General features: G+C 49.5%; 1 protein-coding gene across 1 annotated transcript in view; it reads right to left on the bottom strand.

Annotated features, from left to right (window-relative positions):
* Positions 1–273: 273 nt before the first annotated feature.
* DMC1 (DNA meiotic recombinase 1) overlaps positions 274–16,060 on the bottom strand; it is a 50,944-nt gene continuing 35,157 nt past the window's right edge. The window contains exons 12-14 of the mRNA XM_054031531.1: positions 15,342–15,402; positions 10,570–10,686; positions 274–1,155 (exon numbers count right to left, since the gene is read on the bottom strand). Coding sequence (XP_053887506.1) covers positions 1,086–1,155; positions 10,570–10,686; positions 15,342–15,402 — 248 coding nt within the window. The 3' untranslated portion in view covers positions 274–1,085. The remainder of the gene's footprint in view (positions 1,156–10,569; positions 10,687–15,341; positions 15,403–16,060) is intronic.

Here is a 16,060-nt window from a genome sequence, read left to right as displayed (position 1 = left end):
GGAAGAGAGGTGGTCCACAAGATAATCTTGCTTATTAAAATGTTCTTTGCTCTGAAAAAGTTTGGAAACCACTGGCTTAGGGCAAGTGGAGAAGAAGGGAACATACTGTGTTGCTTTTGTCTCATTGACCAATCTTAATAGCGTTGTCAGGCACCAGTTAGTCCCACCCCATCCGGCTCTCCTCAGTTGCAGGGAGGATCTCTGCAGCCTGGGATTCTCATAGATAATAGCTGAAGTAAGACGAAAAATTGAAGACTCTGCCCCTCCCCCAAGTGTTAAACATATACTGTTTCTTTATTTTTAAAAAATATCTGAAGTATTATAATGTTAGGCTACATCCCATTAGTTTACTCATGCAAATTTTCACAACAAAATCAGCGAGACTACTCACAGAACCAGGGTTTCACTCAAACTATGTGTTGGCTGTATTGCACACAAGCATAAAGAAGAGAGATGTTTTAATTTAGCATTTTTCATAGATATAAAAAAATAGACAACAGCTTTAAATATTCCAAAACAGAAATACAGGCACTTTAAAAACAAATAAATAATCTAATCAAGATTTCTAAAAATCTTTTCAAGCAACTATCATTCCTCTACTGTCAATGAAACATTAGCAAGTTCACCTATTCTTGTCTCTCTTTCACTGCACTTTCCCTCTGTCTACTCATTATTTTTTAAAAACTGTGTTTCAATGCTGTTCCATTCCATGCCATTATATTCTATTCCAAAGACATTCCTTTCCCAAGAAACTATAAAAAGTGCACATTAAGCCCATGTGACAAAACAGCTTTGCTTCTCCTGAACCACAAGGAAGGCATTCCTTGAATAAGTCACATTTCTGTGCTTTTTCAACTTCTGGCTGCTTGAAAGATCATTTTAAAATAGCACTAAGGTGAACCAGGAACTGTTAAGATTATTGAAATATGATACCTAAAAAGCTCTTCCCAGCATTCTTCTAATTCTAAACTTTCCAAACTGTGCATGAAAAACACTAAGTAACCAAGGAGTCAGACCTTGGATACCATGGCTTCATCTGAGGTGCATGGGCTGTTTTCAAATGCAGATTTGCATCAGTTTTCCATCTACTCTTTGGCATCCCCAATCCCTCCAGCGGTTATTGCAAATGTAGCTTCATTTTCAGGCATCTCAGGGCTGGGAAAAGAAAGAAGCAAGAAAATGGTTGTTCTCTGTGTAAAATGTAGTCATGATGCAGTATCCAAGATTTTATCAATTCAAACTAGGTAGAATACCTCAAAACTCTTATTCTTAGGGTATGTCTACACTACCAGAGTAGTTCGATTGTACTTAAATCGAATATGTGGAATCGATATTACAAAGTCGAACGTGTGTATCCACACTAAGGACAGTAATTCGACTTTGTGAGTCCACACTAACGGGGCAAGCGTCGACATTGGAAGCAGTGCACTGTGGGCAGCTATCCCACAGTTCCCGCAGTCCCCGCTGCCCATTGGAATTCTGGGTCGAGCCCCCAATGCCTGCTGGGGAAAAAATGTGTCGAGGGTGGTTTTGGGTAACTGTCGTCATCCAACCGTCACTCCCGCCCTCCCTCCCTGAAAGCGCCTGCAGGCAATCAGTTTGCGCACTTTTCTGCTGAGTGACAGCGCGGACGCCGCAGCACTGAGAGCATGGAGCCCGCTACGACCATCTCTGCAATTATGGCCGTTGTCAAAACCTCACACCTTATCATCCACCTTTTCCAGAGGCAGATGCTGAGAAATCGGGCGAGGAGGTTACGGCAGCGCGGTGAGGACATGAAGTCTGAGAGCGGCACCGACCTCTCACAAAGCACGGGACCCCGCGCCGTGAACATCATGGTGGCAATGGGTCATGTTGATGCTGTGGAACGGTGATTCTGGGCCCGGGAAACAAGCACGGACTTGTGGGACCGCATAGTGCTGCAGGTCTGGGATGAATCACAGTGGCTGCGAAACTTTCGTATGCAGAAGGGAACTTTCCTGGAACTTTGTGAGTTGCTGTCTCCTGCCCTGAAGCGCAAGGACACCCGGATGCGAGCAGCCCTGACTGTCCAGAAGCGAGTGGCCATAGCCCTCTGGAAGCTTGCAATGCCAGACAGCTACCGGTCAGTCGCGAATCACTTTGGCGTCGGCAAATCTACTGTGGGGGTTGCTGTGATGCAAGTAGCCAACGCAATCGTTGAGCTACTGCTGTCAAAGGTAGTGACCCTTGGAAATGTCCAGGTCATCATAGATGGCTTCGCCGCGATGGGATTCCCAAACTGCGGTGGGGCTATAGATGGAACTCACATCCCTATCCTGGGACCGGACCACCAGGCCAGCCAGTACATTAACCGAAAGGGCTACTTTTCAATGGTGCTGCAAGCACTGGTGGATCCTAGGGGACGTTTTACAAACATCAACATAGGATGGCCGGGCAAGGTTCATGACGCTCGTGTTTTCAGGAACTCTGGTCTGTTTAGACGGCTGCAGGAAGGTATTTACTTCCCGGACCAGAAAATAACTGTTGGGGATGTGGAGATGCCTATAGTGATCCTCGGGGACCCAGCTTACCCGCTAATGCCCTGGCTCATGAAGCCCTATACAGGCGCCCTGGACACTGAAAAAGAACTCTTCAACTACCGTCTGAGTAAGTGCAGAATGGTGGTGGAGTGTGCTTTTGGACATCTCAAGGGGAGATGGAGAAGCTTACTGACTCGCTCTGATCTCAGCGAAACCAATATCCCCATTGTTATTGCAGCTTGCTGTGTGCTCCACAATCTCTGTGAGAGCAAGGGGGAGACCTTTATGGCGGGGTGGGAGGTTGAGGCGAATAGCCTGGCTGCTGATTACGCCCAGCCAGACAGCCGGGCGATTAGAAGAGCCCAGCGGGACACGCTGTGCATCCGGGTGGCTTTGAAAGCTAGGTTCCTCAGTGAGCAGGGTAACCTGTGACTATTAAGTTTGTTTAAAGAGAAGCTCAACCTGCCCCCGTTTCTTTACCCACTTACTGTTGACTATCCTCTCCAGCTACATACCCCGTTCACCCCGTCCCCCCACTTCCAACACACGTTTAAAAATAAAATAAATGGAACTTTGTTAATGAACACCTTTTTCTTTATTACGGATTTCGCGGTAAAGTGTTGAAACTGGGATGCAGACTGTGGTGGGGAGTGGGCGTAGTGATGGAAAGAACGCTTCTAAACTCGAGGAATGACAGGCTCCTGCTCCTAGAGTGGTCCGCAGTGGTGGACTGGTTGTTTCAACAGAGCCTGCCACCCCTCCTTTTCGGGACTCTGTGTGTGGGGGCTATGTGACTTTGTGGCGGGGGAGGACGGTTACAGATCCCCTGCTGCGTGGCTCTGTGATCCAGGATAAGGACCGCTGCATAAGATCTCTGTCCGCCCTCCCCCGCCACAAAGTCACATGCCCCCTCCCCCCCCAGAACATGAAAACCACCTCCCAGACTGACCAGGGTGCCTAATGACTGCACTGCGTGTGTGACCTTCTGCTGAACCTGCCCCCGTGTCTGTACCCTGGTAAAGGTGACTGCCCTCTCCAATTACCAAACACCTTCAAACACACTGTCCCCTAAAAGAACATGATGGAAACAGTAATTAACAGAAACGTATCTTTTATTAGCAACTACACAGTTAGGGGATGAAACTGGGACGGGGGCTTGGGTGAGGCGGGAAGGAAAGGACTTATCAAATTTTTGGGAATGAGAGCCTGCTGGTACTTGAGCAGCCTGCAGGGGTGGAGTGACAGTTTTCACAGCCCCTGCCGCCCCTTCTTCTTGGGACTTTGGGTGAGGGGGGTATGGAGTTTGTGGCGGGGGAGGGCGGTTAGAGATAGACTGCAGCGGGGCTCTGTCCTCCTGCCTCCGGTCCTGCAGAACATCCACAAGGCGCTGGAGCATGTCCATTTGCTCCCTCATTAGTCCAAGCAGCATTTGAGTCGCCTGCTGGTCTTCCTGCTGCCACCTCTCTTCCCGTTCGCTGTGTGCTCGCTGGTACTGCAACATGTTCTCCCTCCACTGGGTCTGCTGGGCCACATCGGCCCGGGAGCAGCCTATAAGTTCTGAGAACATGTCATCCCGTGTCCTTTTCTTTCTCCGCCTAATCTGCGCCAGCCTCTGCGAGGGGGATGCCAGAGTAGGTCGGGAGACAGTCGCAGCTGTGGGATGGGAAAAAGGGAGTGAATTCCTCACAAAGATAATTTTTTGTGAACAATGAACATAGTCTTTCTCTGTGAACAAGACCATGCACAGCACCTATCACATGCGCACTCAGGACAAGGTCGAATTTTCGGCCTTCGCATTCAGTGCCTGGGGTCTTGCAGTGGAGATCAGACAAGCGGGGCAGGACAGCGGAATTCGGGTAGCAGGCTGACATGGTAAACCGTAGTCTTCTGGCTGCTTAAAACTTAAATTATAGCAGTGCCCTCCTTTCACGTTCAAAGCAATGCTCCTATCGTTGGCCAGTTCCTGCTGCCGGCAATCCGGCAAGCATGAACTCTGCCCCTGTCCCACCGCCTCGCGACTGTCCCCGGGAAAGATCCCTGTATGCTGCCCCTCTCCCGCCTCCACCGCGTGGCTGTAAACTGCTGGTGACAGTTCTGTAAAGGAACAGGCAAGCAGTCCCAATAGTAACATTCCCCTAATTCTAAGCAGGTCTCCATGAGGTCAGGTCTCTGCTGAGAATTTCTGAGACCGAGAAAGAACGCTTGCTGCGTGAAAGCCAGCAAAAACCAGGGCCGTATGCCGCCATGCTCTGCAAGGCAATGATCCCAGAGTACTTGATGATAGCCTGGCGAGGAAAAGTTTCCTACCACGGAGGACACAATAAGGCCGCTCTCCCCAGGAACCTCATGCAAAGGCTTCCCAATTACCTCCAGGAGAGCTTAGTGGAGATGTCCCATGAGGATTTCAGCTCTATCCCCGGACATATAGACCTTTTCCAATAGCTGCACTGGCAAGGACTAAAAAGTAGAGCGCCTAGGGCAAACTAATCATGATAAACCGGACATTGTTAGATTCTTTTGCAGTAGTTGCACTGCCAAGGACTAAAACGTTAAGCGCCTAGGGCAAACAAATCATGAAAAACCCATTGTTAATATTCCTGTTCTGTTCAAAATAAATGTTTACATGTTTAAAACACTTACCGACTGATCCTTCCCCTGATTCAGGGTCTGGGTTAACGCCTGGGGACGGTTGGTAGGGGATCTCTGTGAGGGTGATGAAGAGATCCTGGCTGTCTGGGAAATCAGCGTTGTAAGCGCTGTCGACTGCCTTGTCCTCCTCCTCACCTTCCTCATCTTCCCCGTCCACTAACATCTCTGAGGAAGCGGCCGTCGACAATATCTCATCCTCAGAGTCCACGGTCAGTGGTGGGGTAGTGGTGGCGGCCGCACCTAGAATGGAATGCAGTGCCTTGTAGAAACGGCATGTCTGGGGCTGGGATCCGGAGCGTCCGTTTGACTCTTTGGTCTTCTGGTACGCTTGTCTCAGCTCCTTGATTTTCACGCGGCACTGCGTTGCATCCCGGCTGTATCCTCTCTCTGTCATGGCTTTTGAGATCTTCTCGTAGATCTTTGCATTCCGTCTTTTCGATCGCAGCTCCGAAAGCACGGACTCATCGCCCCACACAGCGATCAGATCCAAGACTTCCCGATCAGTTCATGCTGGGGCCCTCTTTCTATTCTGAGATTGCATGGTCACCTCTGCTGGAGAACTCTGCATCGTTGCCAGTGCTGCTGAGCTCGCCACGATGTCCAAACAGGAAATGAGATTCAAACTGCCCAGACAGGAAAAGGAATTCAAATTTTCCCGGGGCTTTTCCTGTGTGGCTGGTCAGAGCATCCGAGCTCGGACTGCTGTCCAGAGCGTCAACAGAGTGGTGCACTGTGGGCTAGCTCCTGGAGCTATTAGCGTCGATTTCCATCCACACCTACCCTAATTCGACATGGCCATGTCGAATTTAGTGCTACTCCCCTCGTTGGAGAGGAGTACAGAAATCGAATCTAAGAGATCTCTATGTCGAACTAAATAGCTTCGTTGTGTGGATGGGTGCAGGGTTAATTTGATTTAACGCTGCTAAATTCGACATAACCTCCTAGTGTAGACCAGGCCTTAGTTGTAAATTATAGAAATTGTCCATCAGGATTTATTACCAAAAAGTGCGAAATCCACCCCTGTGCAGAGGATAAACAGCAAGTCCATTCATCACTTAATTTTCTTTTAAACATTTCAAAAATAAAGACCGGAGTGAATTGCACACACAAGTGAATATATTTTTGTTTAGATTTCCTGTTTGGAGTGGTTTCCAATTTTTTTTAAGTGATGTGGCAGAACCAAACAGTTTTGGCTCTGGAAGCTTTCCCTCCATTCCCTAGGTTTTCCACATCACCACCTTGAATCTCTACACAGCTCTGCCAATACAACTAGGGCCTGGTCTACACTACAAAGTTAGGTCAACGTAAGTCACCTTGCATTAACCTATTAGTGCTTGTGTTAACTCAAATTTATCTCCAGCTCACATAAGCTACTCGTTATGGCACTGCAGTAAAATCACCTCCCCAAATGGCACAGAGCCGTGGGTTGACCTACTGAGGTCAACACAGCGCTAATATAGACACTACATGACCTATGTCAACCCTAACAGTCTAGAGCAGCTGTCCCGCAATGCCCCATTCCCTGCAACAGTGACTGCTCTAGTCACAACTGTAAGTTCCACTGCACAGGAGGAAGCAGCTCTGGAACCTGTATAGAAGTGGGGTGGCCACCGACACTGTGGCTACGCCCCTGCTCCTCCTCTTCCCCTGAGATACCGACCCCTGGCCAGCCAGATCCAGGCAGTGATAAGAGCTACCCAGCATGGGCGGCGCATGAACCACAGCTGGGGGAGGGTAGCCTCCAGCCCCTGCCCTTTCCACCTGAGGCCCCACCCATTCCACCCCCGCCAGAGCCCAGAGCATGCCCGCAGCAACCAGCCCAGTCTTGCCCTGGGCTAGTCCCCCAGCCCCGGAGCGCTGGGAAGGCGGGCGGCGTGCAGCCACAGTCTCCCCGCCCCCCCCCAACTCCGGAGCACAGGAAGGTGGGTGGCCCCAACCTCCCCAGCTCCGGAGAGCAGGAGGCACATGGCCCCAGCTCCAGAGCACGGGAGGGCATGGCGGCCGGCCGCAGCCTCCCTAGCCCCAGATGGAGCACTGGGGGGCTGGAGCAGGACTGGAGCTGCGGCACGGCTGCATGCAGGGAGCAGAGCCTTGCCTGGCTGTTTAGGGAGGCACAGCCTTTGCCAGCCTATGCGACCCGCTGCCCAGAGAGTCCAGGATGCTGTGGGAGCTCCAGACCCTCCACCTGCCCTGGGCAGGGAGCCAGGGTGCCTGAGAGCAGCCCCCAGATCATGTCCCCAACCCCAGGACGTGCTGCTCAGGGCAGGTGGAGGATCTGAGGCTGCCCACAGCAGCCTGGGCTCCTTGGGTGACTCTTAGCACAGCCGGGTTTCAGCTTCCAACCTCGCCAGGGCCTCAGGGGGAAGAGTGGGAGCAGGGGGCAGGGCTCCGTGGTTAGCGGGGGCTAAAGTTCACCTCAGCCCCCCACCCCCCCACTGGTAAGAGGCTGGCGCCACTGGCAGGGGCTGTGCTTCATGGCAGGGGAGTTGATCACCTTATAAGCTCCCCGCTGCAAAGCACAGCCCCTGCTCTGCCTGCCTGAGGCTACTACACTCGTGTTAAAAGGTAAGCAGGTGTGGCCCCCTCTGGTCCCGGCACCACTGCCAGAGGGTCACAGAGACTGGAAACCAGCCCCCCTTTTAAAGCTCCCTGAGTATTTTTTTTTAAATACCATTTTCTGATTGCCCAGCTTGAACAGCAAACCTAGCAGCTCTCCCTTGTGTGCAACCGCCCACCAACTACACCAGCTCCATGCACTAGACGTACTTCTGCCTGGAACAGACAATAGGCACTGGATCTCCTGGGCCTGTGAGGAGAAGAGGCTGTGCAACATGGGTGGCGCATCCAATAGGCTGGGGAAGGCTGTGCCTCCCCAAACAGCCTTGCTTGGCCCCGCCCACACTCCTCCCCAAAGCCCCCTCCTGCTTGCTCTTTCCCCCTTGGCCCCAGCCCAGGCAGGCTGCTCCTCTTCAGTGCTGCTGGGGCTAGGGCAGTCGGGACTTGGCTGCCTTATTTCTTCCTCCACAGTAGGCTGCTTTCCCATGCCACTCTGTGATGAGTTGGGCTGACACCATTGCAGTGAACAGGCTAGCAGCATATGGTCCTGGGTGGCTTTGGGACACCAGTAGCAGCTGTGTTCTCTATGTGCTTGTGACCCTCAGAAGTGAGAAATCACTACAGCCTGTGAAAAATAGTGCCAGTGTTCGGTACCATTACCCTATATTCGTACCCAACGAATAGGTACCGAAATTTTATAGCTTTACACAACAGCAAATCCTTCCCTCTTTGTCTTTGGTGGACCTTACTTACCACAGGTGGGGCTGGAGAGCAGTGTTTTGCCCAGGCACTCCAAAGCTGAAGTGACCATAAGCATTTCTTATTAAAAGTGTTTATCACAATAAGGGAAGGGAGTTTGGAAAATGTACCTTTCCCTGTCCCTTGTGACTGTAAATCCAATGGTACATTTGCCTGTTTTTATTGCAGCTTCTGGTGTGACAGCCCTGAGGGGTGCTCCCTCCACGCCCGGAGAATGCCTGACCCTGATGAGGAGGAGGAAGAAGAGGACTAGAGAAGACACTTATGCAGGATCCTGCAAGCCAGTGTTGCAAGGAACTTGGAGGGCCAATATCACCAACACTATGGAGAGGACAGGGAAAAGGCCCAAGCTTCCCCATAGGACAAGGAGCAGGAAATGCACCAGTACATAATGGGTCTTCTCAGGCAGCAAAGCCAAACACTGCCGACCCTTGTTGACATACAGGTTCAAAAATCCTGGATTCTCCACCCTTTGCAGGCTTGGAGAATTCCATGGTCACTGCTCCCTGGACCCTTGAACATATGACATGGCATCATGGGGTGCGACATTAGCCTACCTACCAGTTCACGCTGGGGGTCTGCAAGGAAAACCACAGCTTCACATACATTGACCTGTGAGAACCACGGCTGGTGTACATGTAGCCATAACAGACTACATTTGTTTACTCAAATGGACATAAATATTTACCTTCTTTCTCATTTTAAATGTTCACCCCATTAATTATGTAAAAAATGTGTATAACATTGCCTATGGTTTTATTTGCACATTGATTTTCTGCACTGCTTTTTTCCCCACTCAGTAAGTTCTATTTTTGGAACTTTATTAGTTTACAACAAATATTGCAGAATTCATAACGGCAGTCAAAGCAAACAGTACTTATAAATGCACATTAAGCACCACAGAATTCATAGCTTCAGAAAAACACCCAAATTCAGGACCGCACAATTCTCCTGTATTTGAAGACCCTCTGGAAATACCGCAACAATTGGGGACATGAGGATTTCCTTTAGGACAGTTTGCTTAGGGATGTAGCGAAAGACAATTCAAGGTTGTTGGTGGGTGTAAATGGAGAAGCCGCAGATCGTGGCATGCTGCTTCTGGGCCCGAGAAACAAGCACTAACTGGATCCCATTGTAGTGCACGTTTGGGACAGTGAGCAGTGACTGCAGAACTTTTGGATGCAAAAGGGCACATTCCTGGATCTATGTGCCAAGCTTGCCCCACCCTCCAGCACAGGGACACCAGAATTGTGTGGTCCTGTATTTGCAATGTTCTTGAGAATAGTACAGAGCTCTGCAGGCGCTGTACTTCTGTCAGAGATGACAGAGACTGAAAAGTCCCATGGGGGTCTGTAGGATTTATAAAAAACAGCATGAAAATTATGGGATATGAATGGCATTATGGGATGGATAAAGTGGCATGCTGGGAACTTGATTCTTAGCTCCCAGAGATCCTTGGGTGAGTCATTATTATCCACAAAACATTGCAAAAATATCCCAAAAGGCATTGCCCCAGATGGTGGCATAAGACACACAGCGATACTTACTGGCGGTGCACTGCACTTTACTTTGACACGAGCACTCCTGGTGAGTATGTTCAGCACCAGCACAAGCAGCCAAGTATGCACACGCCTAACCAATATACAAACTTTGGTGACTGTTCACCGACATAACTTGTGTCAAGCAAAATACGTAGTGTAGACATGGCCTCAGTCCTGACCTGCCCCCTTCACAGGTGATCTGATTTAAATCCTGATCCACAGAACTCCTTATTGTTCCAGTCCTGGACCTCCTCTGGGCAGAGACTGCCAATTATACCAACATGTTTAGTAGTTTTCTAATAGAGACAAATGTCTACTGGCAATTATGATGAGACCCCTCTAATTTCTTTTACTTGTGACTTAGGTCACAAGTAAAGAATTTCAACCTAGGTCTCCTACTTAATTTTCTTGTGCATTGTTTTCTCAAGATATCATTCAGAAGCAGGATTCATTTGGAATTCAGCAACCAGCTACGATGCTATCATGTTCCAGTAGTATGAGCTATGTCAGCCATTAACCATCCACCCAACATAGCTCCTGTCCCACAAAAGAGAAGTGTTTACCTGTCATATATCTTGGCAATACGCAACTCTCCCCTTCCCTTCCGCAAACTAATTCTTGTGGTTGAAGCATGAGCAAGGATGTGGCCACCAATGGGCTTCTTAGGGTCTGCCTGAAAACTAAATTAACAAAAAATAATTATTAAGTTTCTCTTGGTGAATTCCATAGGCTAACAATCATGATAAGTCGTCAGACAAGGCGTGATGATCTCAGATGAATGGATGTGTAACAAGAGGATGTAGCTAAGGGGTTGTCTATACTTAAAACAATGCAGTGGCGCAGCTTCCCCGCTGCAGTTGCTCCACTGTAGTGCTTCAGTGAAGACACTTCCTGTGCCAACAGAGGAGGTTCTCCCGTTGGCATAGATACTCCAGCTCCGTGAGACAGGAGAATTCTCCCATCGATCTAGCACTGTCTACACCAATGTTATGTCAATTTAACTGCATCGCTCAGGAATGTGAATTTTTCACAATCCTGGGGCAATGTAATTATACCAACCTAATTTCCTAGTGTGGACCAGGTCTAAGTTTTTACTACATGTATGCTCTTAGGTGTGGTTTTCAAAAGGGCTCAGTGTTGGCTGAACTCTGCTCACATGGACTCCAACAGGCGCAAAGTTAGGCCAACACTGAATGTTTTGAGAAATCCCACCCTTAACCTTTGCACCTAAACTGGTTCCACAACAATTTTGCTCAAAATTGTCAACATTTCTTGTGATATGTTTTCTAAGTTCAACCCATGGTGAAAGTGACTGTCATGACAGACAGGGCATGGACAATTTAAAGACTCAGAGAAACCCATGAGTGTAATTTGTGAATGATCTTACATTACATCCTGTTGCCCCTCTTTGACCTGACCAAAGTTCAGGGCCTGGGGTTGCCTCAGCTGGAAGTAGAAATTGGTGGCATCTGGTATTTTCTTTGATGCAATCTTGTTTATTTACAAGCAGTGGTGAGCTGGAGACGGTTTGCACCGGTTTGCAGGAACCGGTTGTTAAATTTAGAAGCCCTTTTAGAACCGGTTGTTCCGGGGACAACTGGTTCTAAAAGGGCTTTTAAATTTAACAACGGGTAAAGCTCCAGCTCCCAGCCCCTGGCCCCAGCTCACCTCTGCTTCCTCAGCTCCTCCCCTGAACGCTCTATCCCCCCTTCTCCTCCCCCTGCCCTGCTTCCTGCGAATCAGATGTTCGCGACGGAAGCCTGGGAGGGTTCAGAAACAAGTGGCGGCTTCGCAAGATAAGCTGGGGGGCTCCAGGGAGGCGCGGCGCACCCCAGCCCAGCCCAGTCCTGCTCCGGCCCAGACCCGGCCAAGCACCCCGGCTCCGGCCGAGTGGCTTTGGCGCAGCCCCGGCCGAGCGGCTTCGGCCCGGACCCGGCCGAGTGCCCCGGCTTCGGCCCGGGCCTGGCCCAGTGCCCCCGGCCCAGCCTCCAGCGTGGTAAGGGGGCAGGGAGCGGGGGGGGTGTTGGAAGAGGGCAGGGGAGTTCGGGAGGGGGTGGATAGGAGTCGGGGCGGTCAGAGGGCAGGGAACAGGGGGATTGAATGGGGGCAAGGGTCCCGGGAGGGCAGTCAGGAAGGAGCAGGGGTTGGATGGGGCGGTGGGGGGAAGTCAGGGGCAGGGGTTCCAGGGGCAGTCAGGGGACAGAGAGAAGGGGTGATTGGATGGGGCAGGGGTCCCGGGGGGCCATCAGGAATGAGAGGAGAGGTTGGATGTGGCGGCGGGGGGCAGTCAGGGGCAGGGGTTCCGGGGGTGGTCAGGGGACAGGGAGAAGGGGTGGTTGGATGGGGCAGGGGTCCCCGGGGGCCATCAGGAATGAGAGGAGGGGTTGGATGGGGCGGCAGGGGGCAGTCAGGGGACAGGAAAGGGAGGTGGATGGGGCAAGGGTCCCGGGGAGTGGAGGGGGGCCACGACCCCCTCCTGGGGTGAGGAGGAGGGAACTGGTTGTTAATTTTTGGCAGCTCATCACTGTTTACAAGTAACATACAAAATCCTGCTTCTCCAAATGCTGGACAAACAAAGAACAAATGGAGCACTTTCTTAGCTTACAGCCACAAGCCTCCTTAGCCAACACCAAACCTAAAAGCTGTCTCTCTAGCCAGGGCCGGTGCAAGGAAGTTTCGCGCCCTAGGCGAAACTTCCACCTTGCGCGCCGCCCCCCCCCCAGCTCTACGGCAGCCCTCCCCTCCCCCACGGTAGCTCCCCCCCCCGGGGAGCCGTGCGGCAGCTCCTCACCCCAGCTCACCTCTGCTCCGCCTCCTCCCCGAGCATGCCGCCCCCGCTCTAATTCTCCTCCCCTCCCAGGCTTGCGGCGCCAAACAGCTGATTGGCACCGCAAGCCTGGGAGGCGGGAGAAGTGGAGCGGTCGCTGCGCTGGGAGAGGGAGTCTGAGCCGCACGTGTCAGCGTGCCGCCAGCAGCCCAGCCCAGGAACGCTGTAAAAAAAAAATTGGGGGCACCGCTTTTTGGCGCCCCCAAATCTTGGTGCCCTAGGCAATTGCCTAGTTTGCCTTAATGGTAGCACTGGCCCTGTCTCTAGCTTTTTTCCAGGTTCGTATACAGTGCTTGCAGGCTACTGCTCCAATTTCTTGCTTTTTGCCTCTGTCTCTCTCTTGGTTCTTCTCTGTTCTCAGTTGCTGAATGTTCTGCCTTCCCTTACATAGCTATCTGACTCAAATATTTACAAGACAATGGACAACCCTCAGATATTCACCCCAAATACATCACCAAACTCTTACATTACATCCTCACCCATAATAATTTTACACTTAACAACAAATTCTTTGTCCAAACCATGGTTACTAGGATGGCTCCCCAATATACCACGTCATAGGCCACGTTGAACAAGAATTTCTGGACAAATGCACCACGAAACTAATGATATGCCTGACATACATTGATGATATTTTCATCCTCTGGACACACAATTTAAACTCCCTCACAGATTTCCACGACAACTTCAACAACCACTACCTGTCCATTAAACTCTCTCTGGAACACTCCCCCACTAGCATCAACTTGCTGGACCCCATGATCAGTTTCAACAATGGAACCCTACAGACAGCTATATACAAGAAAGCCATGGATCACCACACTTATCTTCATAGATCCTGTAACCACCCCAAACATACCAAGTAATCTGTTATCTACAGCCAGGCACTCAGATACCTCAGAATATGCTCTGAGGAGAAAGTCCAGGATATACACATTAACACACTCAAAACCACCTTCACCAATACACATTAACACACTCAAAACTACCTTCACCAAAACAAGGACACTCCACCAGAGAAATAGATCGAATCATGGAACTGGCCACCCAAATACCCCAAGAAAATCTGCTTCAATACATAAATAAAATCCCCTCCGACTGCACACTCCTAGTTGTCACCTACCATCCCACACTGGGAACCATACAGAGTATCATCAAACTACAACAACCATACTCGATGGGGACCCTATCCTAAAAGAAATCTTTACTGGACCCCCTCTTCTGGCCTTCTAACAACACCTCCAACCTCTCCAAGCTCATCATCAGAAGCAAACTCCCCACAGACCAGGACACACCAACTCAAAGCAGCACCAGGCCCTGCCAGAACAACAGATGCAAAACCTGCAGACATATATCCACTGCTATAATGACCCCCCACAACACACCTTTCAAGATCCATGGGTCCTACACATACTTATCACAATTTATGGTGTATCTCATCCAGTGCACTAAATGCCCCAATAACAACTGTGTGTGTGAAACCAGACAATCACTACACTCTTGAATGAACTCACAGAGAAAAATGATAAAAGACAAAAATAGCCTATCGCCTGTGGGTGAACACTTTTTACAAAGTGATCACTCTATGTTTGAACTATCAGTCCCCATCCTCAAAGGAAACCTGCACAACACCTTCAAAAGACGAGCCTGGGAGCTTAAATTCATAACTTTACTAGATGCTAAAAATCATGAATTGAATAGAGGCACTGGATTTATGGTATTTGTCTTTGTATTTAGTTGTGATACCCCGAGTACATTTCCCAGACCTGACAAAGAGCTCTTGTGTAAGCTCGAAAGTTTGTCTCTCTCACCAACAGAAGTTGGTCCAATAAAAGATATTACCTCACGCACCTTGTTTCCATTCTCCCCCCCACCCCCCCCCACACACACATACACTAAGCAGTACTCAGTAAAACCCCTACGCTCACAATTAGTCTGCACTTCTGGGCATATTCCACAGCCACCTTTTGTCTTAGGTGGGGAGCTTCTGATAACTCACCTAACAGTTATGTTAACTGAAGAGTGCATTCACACCCAAACTTAAAGTGTCTTGTGATCAATGCAACCAGTACCTCTCAGGCCATGTTTACACTACCACTTATGTCAGTAAAATGTTATGTTGCTCAGAGGTGTGGAAAACACATCCCTGAGTGACATAAGTTTCACTGGCATAAGTGGTAGTGTGCACAGCGCCACGTCAGCGAAAGATCTTCTTATTGAGGTGATTTTATTATGTTGACAGGACAGCTCTCTCCCATCGGCATAGAGCGGCTACACAAGCAATCTTATAGCAGCGCAGCTGCATTGATACAACTGTGCCGCTGTAAGCTTGCTAGTGTAGACATGGCCTCAACAAATCACAGCCCAGTACTAAACCTGTTTAAAGAGGTAGGGTGCATCTTCACGCCTGTGCTTGCCCTTCCTGACAAAACTCCATTTCCCATATCTATTAAGTGTGTAATGCAAGAGGAGAAGTTTAAAAGAAAAAGAGAAGAGCAAGTGGCTTACGTCATAGTTGCTCCTGGATCAGCAGTCATCTGATTGGACACAAATACAGCCACATTATATTCTGCAATTAAGAACAATATAAAGACCTAAAGAATTCAAACTAGAATCCATGCATATTATCCCATGAGTGGCACAAGGGAGACAGTTTCTGACTGACGGGTCCAGCACCCATATCACAAACAACAGAACACTCCTGCCTATCTTTCTGATGGCCTGGACTAATTAGGGATGGAATTTTTAAAAGCGATCAGAGCTGGCTTAATTCTTCTTCCATTTGAACTCAGTGGGAGCAGAGTTAGACCAGCACTGAGCTCCTTTGGAAAACCCATCCTAGAAGCCTTTTCTTTTTAAAACGGTCAACTTTTTAAAATTTATTGTATGGAAAGAACCTCTGCCACTCCCTTCACCAGTTGTAGTGAAACATTCAAAAAATGGGGGGAAATGTAACTTCCTACTCAGCCAGTAATAAACCATCAAAACATCCCAATATTGCTGGTAGACTGTGACAATGGGTAAGTCACTTTACCCCTTCTGCTTCTGTTTTTCCTTCCACCATTTGTCTTTCTTATCTATTGTAAATTCTTCAAGGCAAGAACTATCTCTTACTATGCTGAACAATGTTCCAATTCTCTCAACTGGGGCTTCTACATGCTACTGAAATACAAAGAAGAATTCTGAGACGCTTCACAATGTTGAAGAATCTTGGAGGCCAATTGGTC

The sequence above is a fragment of the Malaclemys terrapin genome, chromosome 1 (genome assembly GCF_027887155.1).
Source record: "Malaclemys terrapin pileata isolate rMalTer1 chromosome 1, rMalTer1.hap1, whole genome shotgun sequence".
Classification (NCBI taxonomy): Eukaryota; Metazoa; Chordata; order Testudines; family Emydidae; genus Malaclemys; species Malaclemys terrapin.
The sequence above is the reverse complement of the archived record's forward strand: the minus strand, read 5'-3'. Positions and strand labels throughout refer to the sequence as shown.